This window comes from Rhinolophus ferrumequinum, chromosome 9 (genome assembly GCF_004115265.2).
Source record: "Rhinolophus ferrumequinum isolate MPI-CBG mRhiFer1 chromosome 9, mRhiFer1_v1.p, whole genome shotgun sequence".
NCBI lineage: Eukaryota > Metazoa > Chordata > Mammalia > Chiroptera > Rhinolophidae > Rhinolophus > Rhinolophus ferrumequinum.
Window position 1 is genome coordinate 12,786,313 of NC_046292.1, and position 21,244 is coordinate 12,807,556.

The following is a 21,244-nucleotide window of genomic DNA, read 5'->3' on the forward strand; positions in this document are numbered from 1 at the left end:
TGGCCCTACTCTTGGGGTTGCCTGTGACAGGAGAAAGGAGGTGTGGCAGATGCAGGAGCCACAGCAGGGATTCAGACCAGGGTGCTCCAACCTGGGTCTGAGCCTGGCGCTGCCTCCAGCATGTTCTGGGACCTGGGCCCCGTCTCTGCTGCAGGACCAGCCAAGGGGAGGGGATGGTAAAAAAGGACCCTGTGGACCCACCCCGTTCGCCCTGTCACCAGAATCAGGTTTGATTCACTAGCCATCATCCCAGAATTTCCCAGAGGGTTACGGCACAGCTGATCCTGACTACCCCCTAGAAGATCCTAGCACGCAGCCATCGTTCATTACCAAATCTTTACTGAGTGCCCACCGTGGAGCAAGCACTGCTCTAGGCACTGGAGATACAGCAGTAAACAAGTGAGTCGGAGTTTAGGGAGATAAGCCATCGACAAGTACGTGCCCGAGCAAGCCGACCTCAGCGTATTGAACAGAATAAGCAGGCAGAGGGGTTTGGGTGGACACCGCTCCCTTCAACGGGCGGTCAGGGACCACCTCTGAAAGAGAGCAGCCGCCTGAACGGAGGGAGGGCATGAGCATGCAAACATCTGGGGGTACAGGGACAGCAAGTGCGAAGTCTGAGGTACAAGGGGACAGCAGGGAGGGTGTGGAGCAGTGGGAGGGAGAGGGGAGGAGATGAGGCCACGGGCGGGTGAGTCGTCCAATTTAATTATACGGGGTCTGGAGGCCGTGAGACGGAGCTTCGACTCCATTCTAAGGGAGAATGCATGAATTGGAAGTCTAAATAGGAGAGCCACAATCGGAATGGCACTTTTAGATTACTGCCAGGGGTGCTTGGAAGGGAAGGGACTGTAGGGCCAGAGAGAAAGCAGGCTCCCGCGGGCTCTTCGGACCAGGGTGCAGAGTGGTGACAAGTGGCCAGAGCCGGGCTGTATTGTGAAACCAGAAAGCAGAGTGAATCTCCCTTTCCAGCTTGTCCCCAGGCCTGCAAAGGGCCCATCTGGCCACAGCGGTCGTAACGGCCTGAAGTCCAAACACATACTAGCTGCACATGAGAGTGCTGAACGACCACCAGGACGCCCGTCACAACTGGACATGAGAACCTGTCACGGGCAGGTGAGAGCTGGAGGTGGACTGACCTGACTCCCGACTGGAAAACAGCCCCTCTGCCCTGTAGCCCCACCTTCCGGCCCCATCTTTCCTCATTTACTGCCTGTCATCCCTCCCAGGAATCGAAGCTCCACAGGGACAGACTGTGGACACACTGCTGTGCCCTCAGCATCCAGGATGGCACCTGGCGCCAAGCAGACACTGAAGATGTGAGTGCACGAGTGGGAGTGGGGCGTGGAGACGTGTCGAATCCCACACACCCGTCAGTGCCTGGTGCCCAGCAGGCAAATCACGTCCCCTGGGGCTGTTTCCTCATCTGTAAGGTGGGAACGCCATCACCTAACTAGTAGTGTTAATGGGAGAATTAAATACAAAAAACCTAACGCAGCCCTTGGTGTCTCAGCAAACATAACTGGGGGAACAGGGACGGAAGGGGGCCCTCGTGAAGGAGCCACCTAGCCTCCATTTCACCCGTAACAGTACTGAGCTCAGAAAGCTAAACACCAAATGAGGAACACCAGAAGCTTTACCAATGCTAGAAGCCCTAGCTTGACAGCTGAACCAAGACTTCTGGGGCTTAAAATTTGCAGCCACCATTAGGCATAATTCGGTCTGGAATCATCTGCATCCTGCAGCTGGGGGTGCCTGTGGAGAAAGACAGGGCCCCGAGAAGCAATCAGCCCAGAGCAGGCTCGGGGCAGGAAGGGGCTGACTGGGTTTTGCCCGGTGCCCTTCAGCCCGCGGCTGCTGGGATGAGCCTCGGGCTCGGGAGGCGGAGCTCCCTGCCTAGACCAGGGCCCACTCCTGCCCACGCTCTGTCTCAGGCACAGCCTGCAACCTGCTGCAGACCTGTGTGGCCGTGTCAGCAGTCTGTCTGGGGCTGCGGCCATCACTGGGAAGCCTCGGTGACACCGGGGAAAGCTGTGACTGTGCAAACAAGAGGCTTAATGCACTTGGGTTGGGGCCAAATTTCTCTGAGGCCTTTGCAAGAAATAAAAAGATGAAGGGCAGAGAAAAAAGTAAGTGAACACCTTGTCATGAGCTACAGTGACCCCAGCCTGGCAGGCAGCGGTTAAGCTCCCGAAGGTGCCATATCAACACTCGGTGCCCCGAGGTGTCGCTTCAAACACGGCTCAGCCTATGACAGTGTCACACAAGCTGACACCTGGTAAGCAGGTATAATCCTGTTTACACTGGCACTTTCCTCCGCTCTCCCAGAGGAAGCTGCCCCAGTTCATTGCCTGCCAGGATGTTACCTAACAGCGACTCTGCATACTAACTACCTGCAGTGGTCTCGGGGAGACCACCAGAAGGTGGGAGACGATGCACATGTGAGAGGGAAGGAACGGGCTGGAGTCAGTGTGCGGAGTCAGGGTCCCTAGGACCACGTGCTTCACCCTCCTCACTAGATGCATCTGGTCTCACCTGAGACATGGAGCTTCGGCAAAATCTTGTAGACTGAAAGTGAATTCATTAAAAAGAGCAGGTTTCCTTACAACATGGCAGGCAAATAATCTCATGTAAACCCGACAAGCACCCTATCCTGTAGACATGCTATTCTCATTGACAGGTGTGGCGGCTGCAGACACGAGGCCGTGGTGCTGGGGTGTGAGCAGAGCAGGCACCTCACAGGGCCTAGGCGATGCTGTGCCCTCTCCTCGAGCCAAGTCAGGCCCTCGGAAGCCCCAGCACCATCACCAACACCAACGTTCCCTCGCGCACGTGAACACACACGCTTGTCTGCCAGGCTGCCAGCTGGGCTCTTGCAACAAACTGCCTTTGTCTCTCTGGCTAAGCCCCAAGCACGACACTCACGCCTGCTTGTGGCTGCCCAGTCAGAGGCTCTGGGGAAGGGACACCCAATCCTGGCTGTGGAGTCTTCTAAAGGGGCCGAGAGGCACTTTCTGTCCCAGCTGGTCTGGCCTGGGCATTGAGCCACATACACTGGACATCGAGATAGGGGAGGCTGTCACTCGGAGCAGTGGGCAGAGCGTCACAAAGGGGCCCTGGCAAGCTTTCCTCCCCAAGAGGCCATCTGGACCAGCCTTGCCCTAAAATCTGGGGAGGCTCTTGGGCGTCTTGCTGCTTCACTGGCGAGGGCCACTGCCCACAAACCTAGGGAAGTAGGTCTCAAGGCCCCAGGGACAGGAGCCACAGTGGTTGAGGACATGGGTTTGGAGGCACGAATCTGCAGCTCTGGCAGCTACTGGCCGGGCTGCTCCTGGGCCTCTTCCTGCAGGGATGTCAGAAAAACTGGAAACAAATACACTGGGCCTAGCAGAGAAAAGGCGCTTGGTGAAGGGCAGCTACTCATCATTCTGATTCTAAGCCTGCCCGAGGCCCGCTCCTAATAAGCAACCCTGAAGAGAAGTTGCCAAAGGATTCCCGAGTCACAGCTGGCAGGCCAACATCCAACGCCTTTGCTGTAGAAAGACCAGAGCCCTACTGCACCGAGCCTGCCATCAGCGGACGACTGGAAAACCATTGGGCTCCACGTGGCTCCGGGTTCCAGCTCTTAAGGCCACAAAATTACGGGAGGCCAAGGAGTTTGTTTTAGGAAAGATCACATTCATCAAATGTGGTGCCCCAACTTGCTGGCCGAAAACAGACAGGCTCCATTTGGTGCCGACAGGAGGCCCAGACACAGCCCTTCTGACACGCCAATCTTCCTGTGCTGACACTAGAAAGGGCTGGGCAGGCAAGGAAAAAGAATTTGGCCAGGCCAGCGTCACTAGGATGGGTTTAAGCAGCAGTCAACACCTTCCTTTTCAATGTGTGTTAAGTCATTCGTTTATTTCTCAAGATGTGCACACTCAAGTATTAAGTTGGCCGGGGCAACTCATGGCTCCTAGTGTGTACAGGTCCTTCGATGGCTTGGGCTACAGACAACTTCATAGCTAGTGCACCACACACACAGATAAAACGGGAGCCTAAAAAGCCCAAGCCACTCCACGAGAAGAGGAAGGAGGGCAGGAGGGAGGAGTGATGATGCAGCATCCTGTGGGGGAAATCAACGCACAGGAGGGAGAACACAGAGGGGTGGAAGGCGAGCCAGCTTCACCGTCAGCCGCGGCTCTGTGGGGTGGTCAGGGGACCGAGTTCAACAGGTCCTTCAGGAAGCTCTCGGGATCCGTGATTTCTGATAGGAGACCTGGAAAGCAGAGGCAGAGGTTGGTCAGGCGCAGGAATGCATGGCCCCCAGCCTCACTGAGTCACGGCTGCAGCGTCCACGGAGAGAACATACTGTACTCCAACAAGTTCTGACAGCTGCTCCCTGGAGATGAGCAGTGACTGGGGGGAGAGTCACCGAGCAAACACTCTTGTTCTGCAGGAGTCCTGCTCCGGAACCAGGCGCTGCTGTTTGTAGGTGTTACAGTAACAGGCTGACCTCACAATCTTCCCAGGCAGAGGTTCTACACCAGGGTCCATGGCCCATGGCAGGGGGTCTGCAGGTCGACTGAAATTGAGCGCAAAAGGGGGGGCCTGCAGGGGGGTCTCCTGGAGGGAGAGTGTGCGCAGCCCTCGGCACATCCTCAAAGGGACCTGGACTGAAGCGAGGGGAGAGCAGTGCCCTCGAGGGCGGGAGCAGCAGACAAGGGCAGCAGGACACCGGGCTCCTCTGAGCCTTAACACGGGGCCTTACGCTAGCTGCCGCCGCTCAGGAGCTCCGTTTCAACTATCAAGTGGGGACTGTGCCGAGTCTCTGTTTCATCACTGTGGGGATTAAATTAGGCCACGTACAGGAAAGTGCCCAGTGCACAGAGGCGCTCCATCAGCATCAGGCCCCCGGTGGCCCCCGCCCCTCCCCCAAGCAGGGTGCTCTCATTTAACAAATGCGGAATTATTAACTCCAAGGCCTGGCACCGGACAAACTGAAGTCCTCTCCCAGCATCTGCGCTCATGGAGGGCAGAGGGGCACCAACCATCTCATGTTGATTTTGGAAGACGTTTTTGTCCTTGCATTCGAATAGGGCATGTCTGATGTTCTGAAATTTTCTACCAGTCTAAACAAAGTAATCACGTCGCGCTGTGACAACCTGACATCAGAGTGACGGCCCCAGGGATGCTCCCCGTTGATGGGCTGTCACTCTTCTGCTTCCAGCCGAGGCGCTGCCACCAGCTCCGGGGCTGATGGGAAGCCCCGACGAAGCAAACACCATTCCTTGCCCTGCCCACCTCCTTCCTCTCTTCCTCAGTCTCACACTGAAACATTCACCAGACCCTGGAGTGACAGGCATGGTGCGTGGCCCTAAGGACACAAACACACAGGCTGCCTGCTGTCAGTCAGGGATCACTTCCTGGGAAGAAAGCAAGGAGAGTGGCCAAGGTAAAATGCCTATGCTGAAAAGAAGCACGTGCGAGCATCTAGTGAAGTTAACGAAGAAACTGTGGGGTGCGGTGCTAATGTGGGCGCCCTGGGTACGGGGGAGGCACCGGGCCGACAAAAGGCCCGTCCCAGGGCAGCCTGCCACTGAGGCCACCGCAAAGGATGGTCCCACTGGAAGCCCCAGGGCTTTGCTGGCGCTCAGCTGGGAAGAAAGAGGAATTCACACTGAGCAACACTCCAGACCTTGGAAGGGTAAGTTCCCGGAGGATCAAGACACACAGCACGATGTCAGCGGAGGCTTTCCTTTTCCCTGCTTCTTTCCATGCCACAACATTCCCACAACGAACGTCGGGGGAAATAAGACAAGCTCACAAAAGAGTGAGGCAGGCGTGGTTCCCCCTCTGCTTCGGTCCCGGGAGCCCGACCCTGGAAGGACTGTACAGCAACAGTGCCCCCCACCCGAGAGGGCACGGAACTTTGAGTCCTGGGTGCATGTCCCAGGCATTGGCCCACGTCACCTCCCCCTGTGGGTCACCTGATGTTGGTTGTAAAATCCAAACAATTTTTAATGTGTTTGCAATTAAAGTGACAGATTTGTTGTATAAGGAATCTGCACATGGGCGAGATTTGTACCGTGGGCGTCATTTGTACTAGCTGCGGGACGGGGATGGCTCACATGACAACTGCTCAAGGTGTGGCCCTCTTCTGACAATCAGAGAGGCTCTCTGCTCTGTCCTGTTTACCATTTATTTTCAGAATCAGAGTTGAAATCTCCCACATGTCCCCAGGGAAGACAGGCTGGAAGACAGGCAAGCTTCCATGTTCCTTCTCTGAACTGTCATCCAAAGCCAAGAGTCAAAAAGGGGCTCTACCAACTTTCCAGCTATGCCCGGCTGGAAGCTTATTGACTCTTCAAAGCCTCAGGTACCCTGTCTATAAAGTGGGGACAACCACAGTCCCCAGCTCCCACAGGGCGGCCTTGTGCGCAGGGAAAATGCGTAATGAGTAGCACAGTGCCTGGAACCTACAAAGAGCCCAACGCCTGTCATGGCTGCAGCTCGTTACTAGCAGCCCGCGTTCACCTCTCTCTCACAGGTCATCTGGTGGCCCACAGGCTACTTCTCACCTGTGTTACAAGTGGTCTGTGAAGGTAAAAGCTACGGCCAGCCCCCCTAAGACTAACAGGGCTGTAGTTGCAGAAGACCTTCGAAAGGTAAAACCTTGACACTGACCGGCCACGTCGAGGAACTCGGAGAAGGTCTCCACCGGCATGAACTCCTCCTGGAAGGTCTTCAGGGCTTTGTCGGCAGCTTCGCAGATGGGCATGTCGTTGTGGCGGATGTACTCTGCCAGCGAGCAGGACCAGCCTCCCTCCGTGTTGCTGGTCGGCACCTTCTACGAGAACCAACAGGAGACGGGCCCGGGGGAGGGCGGTTCAGTGCCCCGAATCACACAGGCCACTCCAGTCCCGGGGAAAGGCGAGCCCTCCCGTGTACATCCACGTTTTCCCTGGAGGTGTTTTGCTTCCAGGAACAACAACATTTCTTTTCATTCCTCTTACAGCCACCTGACCCCACAAGCTACAACATGTGACCATGTCTTTCCTCCCTACACGTCTCATATCGGCATTTCCCAAGGGGAAGGGGATCGCCCGCCGGCCCTGACTGAAAGGAATCGCCCACCGGCCCTCTGATTCCTGCCAGGCAGGGGACTGTCCTGCTGGAGGCTGGGCGGGAGTAAGTCACACACAGGGCAATGGCGTTTATGGAACAGAGGGGACAAGGCGAACCAAGGGTGCCTCAGGAGGAAGGGTTTCCTGCAGAAGTGGGTGAGCAGCCGGCCCGAGGCCAGGTGACAGGGGTGAGCAGACACGTAGGGTCTGCACTGCTGTACACCCCTTCTGGTAGGTGGGGCCGGTGGGCCGAGCCAGGGGCAGGGGCAGCAGCACAGAGGAGCTTAAAGCCTTGCAGAAACCCGCTGAGCCTCCCATGGCGTCCTCACCTTAAACATGTTGTAAATGAGATCGACGAGGGCCCAGAAGAGAAGGGAGGAGCGGTACACAGAGTAGTCCTTCACTGCCTTGTCTGTCAGCCTGGAAAAGACCAAATGTCATGTCCATGCAGACCTGGGAAGGATCCTCACAGGACAGAGCACAGCATTTGGGGACCAAGGGAGGAGTCACAGCAATCAGTGCGTCGCTCCTCTATCGTCTCGGAAAAACACAGCTGTGGGCAAGAACTTCTGAAGCCCTGGGACCCAGTGGTTTATTTACTACAAAAAGGTTCCATGAAATATTCATCTTTAACACTGACTCTCTTCCAAACCAGGGTAAACTGGAACAAAGGGAGACCCAGGTTGTAACGTGGCCACCGAAAGGCGACGGGCTTAGAGGGAGGCCAAGGAGTCGCGTGTTCCGGGGTCAGCCCCCCCCCGGGGTCAGCCCCCCCCCCCCCCCCCCCCGTAAGCTTGTGGACTCGATGGGATCTAACAAAAAATGAAGGAGGAAACAAGGTTACCCAGTCTCACATTCCCACGGGGAGAATTTTTACAGTCAGCAGACCAAAACCCGCCAACATACAGCAATTTGTCAGCCACGTGCTGTGCTGAAAACAGCAACCTCTGGAAAAGTGGCGCTGAGCAATGGTGACGTCCAGGATGGAGGATGCAACCGCCCGACACCTCCCAATGCCGGGATAATCCCCGAGCTGCTCACCACGCCCTGTGGTTCCTGTATTAAGACCAGTATCGCCTGGACTTAATCCCATGATGCAGCAAAGGATTAGACACCAGCCAGTCCCTTGGAAAACTGGGGACTGTCAGCGACGACGTCCACTGCCCCCTCGGTGAGAAATGGTTACAGCGGAGGGAACCACTGTGAAATACAGAAAGACCAGGCTCCCCTCTATAGAGGGGCTGACATTGGGGCTAGAATTCAGTTTCTACCACCCCAGTCTGCAAGAGGTATCTTTGCAAACTGCCTTCACATCTGCAGGAAGTAAAGGCAAGATGAAACCTCGCCGTGGAGATTCTACACCTCGGAACATACTGGAACAGAGCCCATAACTGAAGGGACTAGAATTTAGTGTGTGTGTGTGTGTGTGTGTGTGTGTGTGTGTGTAAGAATCATAAAAGCCAGCATAGATGTTACTTTATTATATTATAGAAGCTAAAACTATACTGTATGGGCCTCAAGGTAAGGGACTAAGGAACTTAGACGAGCCATTGACACCTACATTCAGTCAACGTAAATTCCTCAACAAAAGGAAAGTAATGGTAAAACGAGAGCATTCCATCTGCTGACATGCTCCTATACGCACTGCCCTCCACAGCTTCCATGCTCTCCTGCCTGCCACGCTGAGCGTGTCGCAGCCCAAAGTGAAATGACTGCGAGGTGGCTCTGGGGACAAAGTGCCATTTCCCAGTAAACAGGTCACAGACCAGGCTGACGGGAGCATAAGGAAGCCCCAGGCTTACCCACTTGCCTGGCAGAGGACCCTTCTTCCATGAGTGTGAAATAAAGGTGAGTTCACCTTCCCCATAACGTGCAGAACTCAGGGCGGAGCCTGCACCAGGGACACTGCCCCAGCCAGCACATGCCGCCCTTGAAACGTCCTTCCAGCCAAGGACTCTCCTCAGAGGGTGTCTCAATACCATGCTACTGTCCCGCACCCCTCCAGTCTGTTTCAGGGGCGCCCGCCCTGCTCGAGCCCCCGCGCCACACCAAGTCTGGTCCTTCTCTGTGGCTGTTTTGCCTTGGTAGCAGGAATTTTGAACGACCCTGCCCAGCTCAATTATTTAAGGTTAATTAGTAAAGGTGACTAAACTGCTACAGAGAAAATGGTAACTCATGAGTAGCTCACACTGGATTTTCTAATTAAGCTGTGACCAAATTGGCTTTTCCTTAACTGCCTGGGACGGTAACGAATTCCAGTCTCCTAATTGAAAGCAAAACAGCTCCTGTGGGCTCAGATTTCACACCTGCCACTGAGAGCCTGTGCCCAGTAAACAGCCACTTCCTGGGCTGTGGAAGCAGGCCAGCCTGGCTTATCAAAAACGTGGTATCAAACTTAGCTTAGGATTCTAGTAGCTCGTTCACTATTAATGCTTCGGACTCTTGGGACCATTGGAAAGCTATATGCTTGGAATGGGGGCAAGGGTTAGATAGGAATCTAACAAGACTCGCCCCCTCCTACTCTACACCAAGAAGCTGATACCGGCCTGAGTCAACAGTCCAGCTCCAGCCTGGTCTCCCTGGGGGCGTGAGGTGCCCGCCACCAGCAAGGCTGGATAAATCAGAGCTGAGGGGGGACAGATACCAGGGGTGCCTGACTCAGGCCCACGCTCTCTCCACCTGGCCGGGCATTATCAGGAGCCTGAAAGCGTCTCCTCAGCTCCCTGCTGGCCCCCAAATGTTTCCTCACGTCCTAGGGAAAGCAGACTCCCAAGGACAGCCCTTCCAGAAGTGAAGCAGATTTCCCTCGTGGCAGAAGCGTGCTGACAAACCCATCCCCTGCTGTGGAGCCCAGGGCAGCACAAACTGCACAGACGGGGCCACCACGAGCCAAGAGTGGTTCTCAAGGGTGCACTGAGAGTGGCAATCGTGTGGCATCTCAAAGGGCTTCTTCTTCTTGTGGCACATGTTTCTCTCAAGGCACAAATCACAGACAAGGTCCAAGAACGATCTGCTTCTTTGGGAGGTGTTCACATGAATAGAGAGGAAGAACGGCTTGTGGAACGTGCCACAGACGGGATAGGAAGGTGATCCGGGAGGGAGATGACGAGCTCTCAATGATCAGAACGGAGAACCCCCAACCGCAGCACACGGAGGCTTTCCTCATGTATGCCCAAACCAAACCAGCACGCTGGGAAACCTGTCATCTGTCTTAGCCCCTGCTGGCCGAACGCCCCTTCTCGTCAGCAGTCTCATGCTGTGCCTGGCTGGCTCCGTCTCCTAAATTCTCCTCAGAGGTAAGCTTGGCTCTGCCTTCTCAGTGGCTGGACAGCAGACCCAGAGGTGGCCACGCACCTGCCCGCTTCGGGCCCAGACTCGTAGTGTGGCAGACTGACGAGGCTCAGGACCAGTGACCAAGTCAAAGAGCACGCTGTCCCTGAGCACACGCACTCTGCTAGGCCGTGTACACACCGAGAACACACAGTCCTGGCACCAGACAGACAGCAGGAGACGGCTTCCTGAAGTGGGTACTTCCTGAAGTAGATACTGACCTGGTGGCTCCGCCTGGAGCCACTGCCCGGGCCTGAGATGTCACCAGCAGCCTCCGTAGGATTTCCACACGCATGGCTCTCCACTTCTCGGGGGGCAGAATGTGGAGGGCTAGGACTGTGAAATAGTGGGGCCCGTCCACTTCAAAGGCACTCTCCACCCACTTCTCCTTGGGCTGCTCCAAAAAGCCCTGGAGATTCTTCTCCTCTCGGGAGGTTGCTCGGGTTCTAGAACAAAAGGAGCATGATGAGACCAGGGTAGAAGCTGGGGACCAGCCGCAAGAGTGGGGGAGGGTTTGCCCAATTTCTCGTCTCCCCTTTGCCTTGAACACCTGGATCACGAACCACTTCCATCCACCCTCGACTACCCTGCCCGCCTCCTCTCCGTGTGCTCCTGCTTCCCTCCTGAGCCCTTCTTGGTGGCGTCTTCCTTGGCCCCTCCCCACCCCCAGCTCAGTTCTGACACAATTCCAAACAACTACTGGCTCCTGAGCACCCTGCACATGTGGGCACCCTCGGTGTCCTCACGACTAGGGAAGGTGACGTCAGCACCTGTGGACCGCGGTACCTGAAGCCCAGAGAAGTGGAGTGATTTGCCCAAAGTCACCTTGCCAGTAAGTGATGGAGTCGGTGTGAATCCAGAACCTCTGACTCGAGCCCACAGCCCGCATTCTCCCTCCCTCTACGCAGTCGTATCATAGCTAAGCTGTCACACTCCATTCGCATCCGGTTCCTTTCCTTGGCTCAGTTTTGTCTGTTTTCCTATGTATCTGTGTCCTCTGTCCTTCATTAGAACAGCTTCTCCCAGGCAAGCACTGCTTCCTGTTTTCACTCTTGCCTAAACTATAATAATGGCGATCATAAACTTGAATCCAGGCACTGTTCTGAGAGCTAGTGCTATGTGATTAGCTCCTCTAATCCTCACAATAACACTGAGACAGGTACCAGCACCACCTCCCTCTTACAGAACAGGAAACTACGGAACAGAGAAAGATTTTGCCCATGAAAGTCACACACTGCAGAGGAAAGAACTGGGCTTTGACCCCAGGCCGCCTGGCTCCACAGCGCCCCCACCAGTGTTAACTGTCTTCCCTCCACGACGAAGCCTGACGACTGGTCAGTGAGTTGGCACCGGAGTTCCTCCTAATCAGATGTTTTTGGCCACACGCTCTCCTTATAACCTGGATGGCACACTCAGGCCAAGAGTGCCTGTGCCCCATCCTGATTCTGTGGGGAAATAAACACACACAACACTAGTAGCCACAAGAATCAAAGTTACCAGGTCTGCAGATGGCTCTGCCAGACACTGGACTTTGGACAAGAGGAGGGTCAGTGCAAGGATGCCCTGCCTCCTTCTGCTCCCTGAAGAACGGCATCAAAGGAACAGAAGAACACACTCGACTTGATTTTCCAGAGCTGGGAATCAGAGGCCACCGCCACCGCAGGGCCTGCTCAGCGCTGCTGGGGTCACGGTGTGACCCACCAGCCCTCGCACACAACAGGCCCCCAAAGGCACCCCACCCAGCCCTCTGCGACCGAGCTCACTCCAGTGTGAAACGCCCAGCTAGGGGAGCAGTCGGTGGGTGGGAAACAGTGCCCCTCGGTGCAGCTTCCAGGTCAGCCTCTAACTGACCAAGGCAACCAGGATGCTGCCAACGAGGAAACTGGAGCAGGACTTAGAAAAACGCCTGGCATCTGAGAAACAGTGACACCTGAAATCCCCAGCTCTGTTCTGCTGGGCAAATCACTCTGCCTGTGTGGGTCTGCTTTCCTCCCTGGAGAATGGAGGAGTCCACTCTACCTCACAGCCGCCGAGCAGAGACATGTCTCTGCAAAGCCAAGGGCTCGGCCGCACAATGAGTGCTGCTCAGGCCTGACACACAGTTTGGAGAGTGGGATCCAAACAGTTTGTGCTGTCAGCAATGCAGGTGTTTCTTCTGACAGTCTAAACAGTTTAGCACCTGATGTAATGCACCGATGGAGACCCGCCCGTGCATCGTTTTAATAAGGAAGCCTGCAGTCGTCAGGAAATGGGAGGGAAGCCGACGAGAACACCATTGAAGACAGAAGACCAGAAAGGACAAGAGACAGATTGTCCTGTTGCCTAAACTGAACTGCAGCTGCCTTGGGTGGACTGTACATAGCCTGTCAATTCTCTGCCCAATAGATTTGTAAGCCTCTTTTCTAGAAGATAGGGCCTAAAAGTATGAAATCATTTAAATCAAATCTAAGAATTCAAGTATATTGAACCTCTTCATTTGCTCTTAAAATCTGGGCTGGAGTGAAAGAAGATTCTTCTCTACCACCCCTAGGTACTTCCTTAAAATTACACTTTTAGATATCAACCTAACTATTCCATAGCCTACATACAGATAAAAATACAAATCTAATTTTTTCCTGGCTGCCTTCCTTTTCAGTTGCTTTCCCAGATAATCTCCAACACTCCCTTTCCCTTCACACTCGCCAGAAGCATTACTCACTGGGAGAGAAAACAAGGAGAGCAAGTCGTTTCCATTTATGAAATGGGCCCCTGGCTCTGCCGCACCGCTAGATGTGAAGCCCTGACCTGTAACACCTTGTGTGGCCCTGACAGTGGCGGCAGGCGGCTGTGACCCACAGCCCCCCTCTGTGCAGGAGAAGACATTCCTGCAAGCCGAAGCAGAGGCTCCAGGAGTAGAAGCTGCCATGGTCTGCCTTCTCCCAGTTCCTGCTCCCCTCTGGGCTGAAGGTCAGTCCAAGGATGCAGCCCTTGGCTACCCATGATGGGAGATGGGACAGTTTGGCAAAGGAAGTCAGCTAAAAGCCCCAGGAGAACATTGCTACTTCCGGAAAGGCTGCCTTAGGTCAGACATTTGCTCCGGAACTAACTAGGATGGAAACAGAAAAGGGGAGATGGTGCCGTGTCGGCCAGAGCCGGCCCAGGCCCGCGCGGTACTGACGTGTTCAGGACGTAAAGCACAGTGTGAATGATGTACGGGATCAGGTGGATGTTGCTCTCGCGGCCGCCCCCGCCGGTGTCCGCGCTGAACGACTGCTCCATGGCGAAGCGCAGGAAGAGCAGCTTGATGTCGTGGATGTTGAGCTGGTACGTGGGCTCCCGCTGGCCCGTACACTCCTGGAGGTAAGTGTTGTGCCTGCAGAGAAGCAGAGCAAACGCTGAAATGCAAGCAGGTTCCCTGGTGACAACCCAGGTGGGAAGGCAGAGCCCCCTCGGCCCCCCGATGGCTGCTAAGTTACACAAACGGACAGAGGAATGAAAAGCAGAGTGGAGGACAAGGGCTGGGCCTGGAGGGAGATGCGAGCCGAGGACGCCTTCATTCCTGCTGTGACTGAATGTGGCGCTCTCCGCGCTTTGAGGAGAACCCACCAGTTTGGGGGCCCCATTTCTGGATGGACCAAAGTCATAGGACATAACACAGCCACGTCTAGAAGCACATTTTGGAAAAAGAAAGGTAGAACCGATCCATTCTGACTGACGAGGAGATCTATTCCTAGGAATCAAATCATCTCCTTAACCTCCAAATAAAAGTTCTTCCATGTCAATTTATGTTACCACCTATTATGCTTCTTATTAATTGTGTGACCTCAAGTAAGTTACTCAATCTCTCTGTGCCTTGATTTTTTCATCTGTAGAGTATGTAGAATCACAACACATGGTAAGCATTTCAGTATGTTGCCTGTTATTACTTTCATTATCACTTCCAGGTACCTGCTTTATGGTAAGTATCTTCTCACCCGTGAGCTTTAAAAATAGGACTGGGGGCGGGGCACCAGTCCACCAGGCAGCATTAAGAGGCGAGGACCTCGCAGATGCTTCAGCTATTCTACTCTGGCTTTTAGGACTAGGGAAGCCTTGAGAGGAGCCCGATACCCGCATGCACTAAGATTTCTTTTTATTATTTAAACCTCAAATGAATAAGCTGTAGAGGTGAACTCTGGGAAATTTTGGCCTCGAGGACCAAGTCCCATGTCTTATGTCCTTAGATCAACAAAGGAGGAGAGAAATAACTACAAATTCTGCAAGGCGCACCAGCCAGAGGGTGCTGGTTTCTCTAGCTGAGTTCCTCTCTGTTCCTAACAGTCCCTGGCAGCAAGCAAAGACATGGGTTCCCAATGAAGGTGGTAAGAAATGGTGTCACCACGGGCTGGGCTGCGAGCTGATCTCCCCCCAGCTCCTGGGAATCCCCTTTTACCTACTGTGCAAAATACTGCACACTCACCTGGCCAAGCAAGTGGCAAAAGCGGACTCAGGAACATGAGGCCCCCAGACCGGAAGGAGCCCATTGCACTTGGTGTTGGCGTTCTGAAGGGCGGCGCTTTCCCACTCTTCCCGGCCTCGAGCCAACCTGGATTAGGAGGAGAGCAGGGACAAATGACCGCTGGAGTTAATCTGGCAACCAGGCACCCGGGCAAGAGTGGGTGAAGAAGGGTTTGCTAACACTAAGGAAATCAGCTGGCCTGTGCCCCCGACCCCACACAGGGCATTAGCCACCTGTACCCCGACATGGTAGACGCCAGCTCCCCTGCTTCGGGTAAGTAGGGTTCTTTTCCCAGTCTTGGGCCAAAAGCCAAGTGTAACATGACAAGAGCGGCTGTGGGGTGCATATGGTTTAAGGTAGAAGAGTCCACTCCCCAGAGACTGGGGCAGCATTAACACTTCAGGGTCAGCGGCCCACCCCCACCTCCAGGTCTAGGCCGGGGACAAGCTGCCTTCTCCTCTGAAGGAACACAGGTGTAGAGCTGCAGCACCGGGGAGGGAGCCAGGGCCCACCTGACAGCGGCCAGGTGGCAATCGTAGTGCACGATATTGAAGTGGGACACGGTGCTGTAGCCCTGCTGCTTCCGGGGCTTGTTCTCCATCTCCTCCAGGGCCACCCGCTTGGTAAAGGTATAAATGCCCAGGACCTTCGTGGGCTGCAAAGACAACATAAAGAGGAGCAGTGAGGCCCAACTCCAAGGCAAGCTGTGGAAGGAGGTGAGGCAGAGCAGGGGAGACCCACTGGAGTGTCTCCCCTCCTAGGAGAAGACAGCCCAAAAGAAGGGGTGATGGTCGGCACCCCAGTATCTGGGTTAAGCGCTTGGCTGGGCACAGCCCTAGTGGAATGAGGACAGAGGAGGAACCAAAATAAATAGATGCTGTGTGCTTGCACAGGCAGAAAGGTGAGCCTAAACCGTCTTTTCTGCTTGCTTCCTTGATCTGAAAACCAAGAATCTTAAGAACCTTAAGAAGGCACTTGCTTTTCAAAACTTATCAGGCAGCTCCAAAGGGCCTGTGTTACAACAGAACTTACAAGGCTTGTGGCCCACGTACTTACGCTTCAGTCACTTGGGTGCTGAACAGTAAATTCAAGCGGAAGAGAAAGGGGACCCCTTTTAGGCCTAGAGAGGAGCAAACAGGTCACTTGGTGTTCTCTTCCTCTCAGGTATAAGTCTAGTTTGGGGGAGCCTGATCTCCCCAGGTGTTCTGAATGGAAGCAGCAGGGAGTGTTTTGAAAAGCCCCAGGTCTGGACCCAGAGGGGCGTGGGCTAGAATTCTGGATCTGGCCCATGACCTTTGTTCTCTCATCCATAAATTGGGGCTTTTTATAAGTTTAAAGATGAAATTACGCAACTGACATCGACCTCAGGGCTCGGGCCTCGCACAGAAGGAGCTCAATGAGTGGCTGTTGACAACGTCGACGAAGACTAATACCCAGGTCAGCGTGCCTTCCTGCCTTTGCAGGGGACAGTGGCCAGGACGCACGCACACCTTGGCTCTGGCCAATGTAGGGACGAGAGATGTGCAGGAGAGGGGTGCCAACAGGGCAGCCCTGGGCAGCAGCTGTACCTGGAACTTGTACCCCTCCCGGCAGATGCAGCACGTGAGGCCCGGCTCCTCGATCAGCTCCTCCATCTGCTTCAGGAGCGCCGTCTTGGTCACAACCTGGCCCTTTTCATTGGTCTGTCAAGGAAGCCCAGAGGGCATGTCAGAAGGGGCTCTCCACGCCCCCCCCCACGCTAGCTGACAGGGCTGACCCTCCACAGGCACTAAGGGGACTGCTGCATCGAAAGGAGGCTCTCTCTAGTTGGCCTCTAATGGGGGTGAAGACCCAGATTCTCCCCCTATTCTCTTCCTACAAGACCCACTGAAGCAGAGGAAACCATCCAGCTGGAACTCTGGCAGGTTGCCACCTGCCACCAAAAAAGCCCCCTTTCTTTGTGCCAGCAATACCCAGTTTCAGCTGCCAAGGGCTGTTGCTTATGATTCATTTACTGTTCCCATGGGAGGTTTAAAACTGCTGACGCTCAAGTTCACCGGTATGGAGGAGCTCTCACAGGACTGCTGCTTCTGGGTCAATGAAAAGAGCACAGAGCCCTTTGTGCGAACAGACCCAGGTTCAAAACCCTGTCACCACTTATCAGACATGCACCTTGGCCTATATATATGTTACCTCTCAGCCTCAACTAATTTATGTGACAATGGGTATAATATTGACCTCCTAGGACCACACGAGGATTCAAATGAAACCTCACTAGTAAGCTGCCTGAGCACAGAGCGTGGCAAAGAGCAAATCCTCGACAAACCACGGTTAGCATCGCTGTTTTACTAGTTTTGTGAACTTCTGAATCTCGTGACTAGTCACCCCTCTGAGGGTTGCTGAGGAGATCACAGGTGAGCCTCGCACACCCAGTTCCCTGCTCTTCCTCTGTTCAGCCTTCACCTGCAGCATCCCCGAGCCTGGCTCTGTCCCAAAGCACAGATGAGCGTGACTGTGCCATGGGCAGACGGGGACTCCGCGGGCCTTACTGTCATGCCCAGTGTGCCCAGGGCCTTCTGCCTCATCGCCATGGCCATGCGCTTCTTCTCAGCCCGGGTCTCCCTGCGCGCTGCGTCGATCTTCTTGTTCACATCTGGGTGCTCCCGCAGCGCCTCCAGCAGGTTCTCCGCCAAAGTCCCAATGCCCTCGTCGCTGGACACCTGCTCCAGTTTATGCAGGTTTGTGATGGAGTCGGTGCCAATCAGAACCTGCCAAGAAGGGACCAGAAAGACACATGCCTCCAGTACGCAGACTTACAAGTTTAGAAAAGTCAATGGAATGTACACAATCTCATGTCATCTGCTCAGTTTCAATCAGATTCTTTGACTGTATACTTCGAGAGATTTGGACAAATTTTGGTTCAGCCACTGACCTTTGACCAGTCACTATGTACCTCTACCTATTTAGTGGGGGTAATGCCAGGGTTGCTGTGATGATTAAAACCAAGCAACGTATGTAAAAGCATCCAGGTACCGTGAGGGGCTCAGGTAAGAGTCCCTGGAGAAGCAGCCCCCAACGAGGCCTGAGTGCTGAACGCTGACTGCACCCAGCAGAGCAGGCCCTAGACTGTCACCTGGGGCCCTTGGGGTCCACCCAACCCCAGGGCACAGCTGTTTTCTCAACCTAGGGATACTAGAGGCACAACTACAAATGGGACTGGGGATAAGAAAATACTTCAAAAAATACATCAACAAGAAGCCGCTGTGCTTGAAAAAGCTGGCAATCACTGCCTTATAGCAGCATGCCCTGAACAGGGGTGGGAGGATTTCAGAGCACTGGAGGCAGGCGCAGTTTGCAAAAGCTCTCCAGGTGAGCTCACCGAGAAGTAGCCCCGTATCACTGAAACCTGCACCACACTCCTCACAAGTGAAGTGGGGACAATTAGTACCTATTGGACAATACATTGAAAACAACAAAGCTAACCTGCAATGTGAAAGCTCAGCACTCAACTCAGATCACTCACTCACTCATAAATCTATTCTCATAGCGTCAAACATGAACCTCGACAAAATTACAGGGCATCTCATGTCTCAAGCTCCTAAACGCTAACCCCACAGTTCAACTGCCTACTGACCTATTCCACAGGTACCCCACACTCAACGCTCCGCAGGTTTACCGTGCATGAAGTACGTGTGTGAAACAGTGTTTTAGGTGTTGGGGAAACAAAGACCGTGCCCTCCTGAGCTTACATTCTAGTTAGGAGGACTGACCACACCTTCACAGTCTAATATAATCAACTCTCCTCCACCTTACTTCACACCTCCTAGGTTCTCCCACCTCCTTCAACGGCACTGCCATTCATCTTGTTACCCAGTCCAGAAACTGAGCAGAGTTCTTGACTCGTCCAGCTTCTTCACTCTCCACATGCACTCAATCTCCAAATACATTTATTCGACGTCTCAGATCTCTGTTGAATCCATTCACTGTCTACCTCACTAACCAGTCTCCTCAGCCTAGCACAGCAGATACACAATAAGAGCTAAATAATTGTGTTGAAAGAAAAGTGAATGGTCAGAAGTGTGAATGCCAAGTATCTAACTAGATAAAGCCCGAGTCTAAAGAAAGTAATTCAATTTAGTGACTAAGAATAAGCCTGGAGATCAGCTGGCTTAGAAAAGCTAAGAAAAGCTCACTGTGTTGCCATTGGCCAAATCATAGCTCAGTCCCCTGACATATCCACATTCAAAATAAAGATGTTATAAGGAGAGGGAAAATAATGTAAGACTCTTAAGTAGAAAAACTTCTCTCTACAAAGACGTACTAATTACGACCACCCATGGAATTGACCAAAAGTTTAGAACCATAGAGACTTGGGTGAGACAGATTGAAGAATCTTTTCTTAAACCAAATGGCCATGTTTCTGAAATGAATTATCAGAACAGATTATCAAAAGAGACTGTGGAACTATATTCCAGGTAGAGCCTATAAACAGAAAAAAATCCAGTCCCACGGACTCTCAAAACTCAACATTAAGAAAACAAAAGATATAAACAGACATTTCACTGATGATACACATATGAAGCACATGAGAGACGTGCAGCATTACTTCCTTTAGGGAAATACAAATTAAAACCACAATATCACCATACGTCTATCACAATGGCTAAATAGGAAATAGTGACACCACCAAATGCTGGCAAGGATGCAGAGAAAAAGTGGATCATGCATGTGTTGCTGGAGGAATGTAAAATGGTGCAGTCACGCTAGAAAATGGTTTGGCAGTTTCTTATAAAACTGAATGTGCAACTAGCAGTTTGTACTCTTGGGCATCTATCTATGCCACAGAAATTAAAACTTATATTCACATAAAAACCTGCAAATGAACCATAGCAGCTTTATTTGTAATCGCCCCACACGGGACAGAATCCAGATGTCCTTTACTGGGTGAATGGTTAAACGGGCTGTGGTACACACACCATGAACACCACTCAGCAATAAAATGGAACAAACTACTGATACACATAACCACCTGAATGAATCTCCAGAAAATCACACTGAGTGAAAAAAGCCAATCCAAGAAAGGTTACATGCTCATGATTCCATTTATGTAGCATTCTTGAAATGACAACAGTACAGGTGGGGAGAACGGATCGGCGGCTGCCAGGGGTCAGTGGCATGGGGGTGGGTGAAGGTGATGTGGCTATAACAGGGCACCAGGAGGAGCCCTTGTAGTGATGGAACTGTCCCCAATCTTGGCTGCACCAACATCAATACCCAGGTTGTGACACTGTGCTCTAGTCTTGTAAGATGTTACCACTGAGAGAAACAGGGTAACGGGTAGATATACGATTTCTCTGTATTATTTCTTAACAACTGCATGTTAATCTACAATTATCTCAAAATAAAAAAGCTAATTAAAAGAAATCCAGCCTGGCCACCTGCCTGTGCCACTCAGGATTTGGGAGGGGAAACAGATACCTCAGCCCGGTGGGGCGCTATGAGGGATGAGCAGCAGAGGGGAACAGGCGGACCTCTCTGAGCCCAGTCCTCAGCTGTCTGACACAGAGCAGAGAACTGGGATGATGGTATGATAAATGTCCCAGTAACTGGGGCCAGAAATCAAAACTGCTTTACACTTGGCCAGCCACACCCTCACAGTTCAACTGCCGCTGAGCTGACCCGTGAGGAAATGCAGCCCCTTGGAAGAAGGAGTTGAATGAGGAAATCACGAATAGAACTTCATCCCCTCCACAGACAGCTGAGCCACGTGACCTCTGAGAGTCTCTTCCTCTCTGGGAGCCTCGTATACTAGGGTAAGACACGTCTCAAGGCAGAGCTCTTCACGTAGTCATGGGAGATGAGACAACAGTGTGAGTCCCCTCACACTGCATTTCCTGTCTCCAGAATAAAGTCCACATGTGGGCGACTACTCACCTGAGTGGCAGGGTGCTGGATAGCCAACCCCCGAAGAAGCCTCAAGATAAATGGCAGGGCTGGGCGAGACAAAAACTTTTTCCAGATGTCAGCATCCAAACTGCAAAGCAAAGGAAGGCTTATTAGCAGGCCAGAGAAGCAAAGGCTACCTGGAAACCAGCTGTTGGTTCCAGCTGGTTTAAACATGACCATCCAAGAGTGCCACAAAGAATCACCAAGGACCACCTAGCTCCGCTGAGAAGCCAGGTACAAAGAGTACTCTAAGCAGAAACCAAAGGCTGCCATCCTTTTCCCAGAGCCCCAGGGGACTCTCCTGTGGCTGGCTGAGTGGTCATCTTGGTAATTTCCAGAAGGGGAGGGAGACCCCAAGGAGGGCAAAGGGGAACAATGAAGCTTCATGCCAAGATGATGGAGG

At 53.3% G+C, this 21,244-nt stretch overlaps 1 protein-coding gene across 1 annotated transcript in view; it reads right to left on the reverse strand.

The window, feature by feature from the left end:
* Nucleotides 1-3,875: 3,875 nt before the first annotated feature.
* UBR4 (ubiquitin protein ligase E3 component n-recognin 4) overlaps nucleotides 3,876-21,244 on the reverse strand; it is a 122,506-nt gene continuing 105,137 nt past the window's right edge. Inside the window, exons 97-106 of the mRNA XM_033115099.1 lie at nucleotides 20,830-20,929; nucleotides 17,445-17,663; nucleotides 16,485-16,598; nucleotides 15,429-15,571; nucleotides 14,878-15,003; nucleotides 13,597-13,791; nucleotides 10,661-10,885; nucleotides 7,439-7,529; nucleotides 6,670-6,832; nucleotides 3,876-4,261 (exon numbers count right to left, since the gene is read on the reverse strand). Coding sequence (XP_032970990.1) covers nucleotides 4,197-4,261; nucleotides 6,670-6,832; nucleotides 7,439-7,529; nucleotides 10,661-10,885; nucleotides 13,597-13,791; nucleotides 14,878-15,003; nucleotides 15,429-15,571; nucleotides 16,485-16,598; nucleotides 17,445-17,663; nucleotides 20,830-20,929 — 1,441 coding nt within the window. The 3' untranslated portion in view covers nucleotides 3,876-4,196. The remainder of the gene's footprint in view (nucleotides 4,262-6,669; nucleotides 6,833-7,438; nucleotides 7,530-10,660; nucleotides 10,886-13,596; nucleotides 13,792-14,877; nucleotides 15,004-15,428; nucleotides 15,572-16,484; nucleotides 16,599-17,444; nucleotides 17,664-20,829; nucleotides 20,930-21,244) is intronic.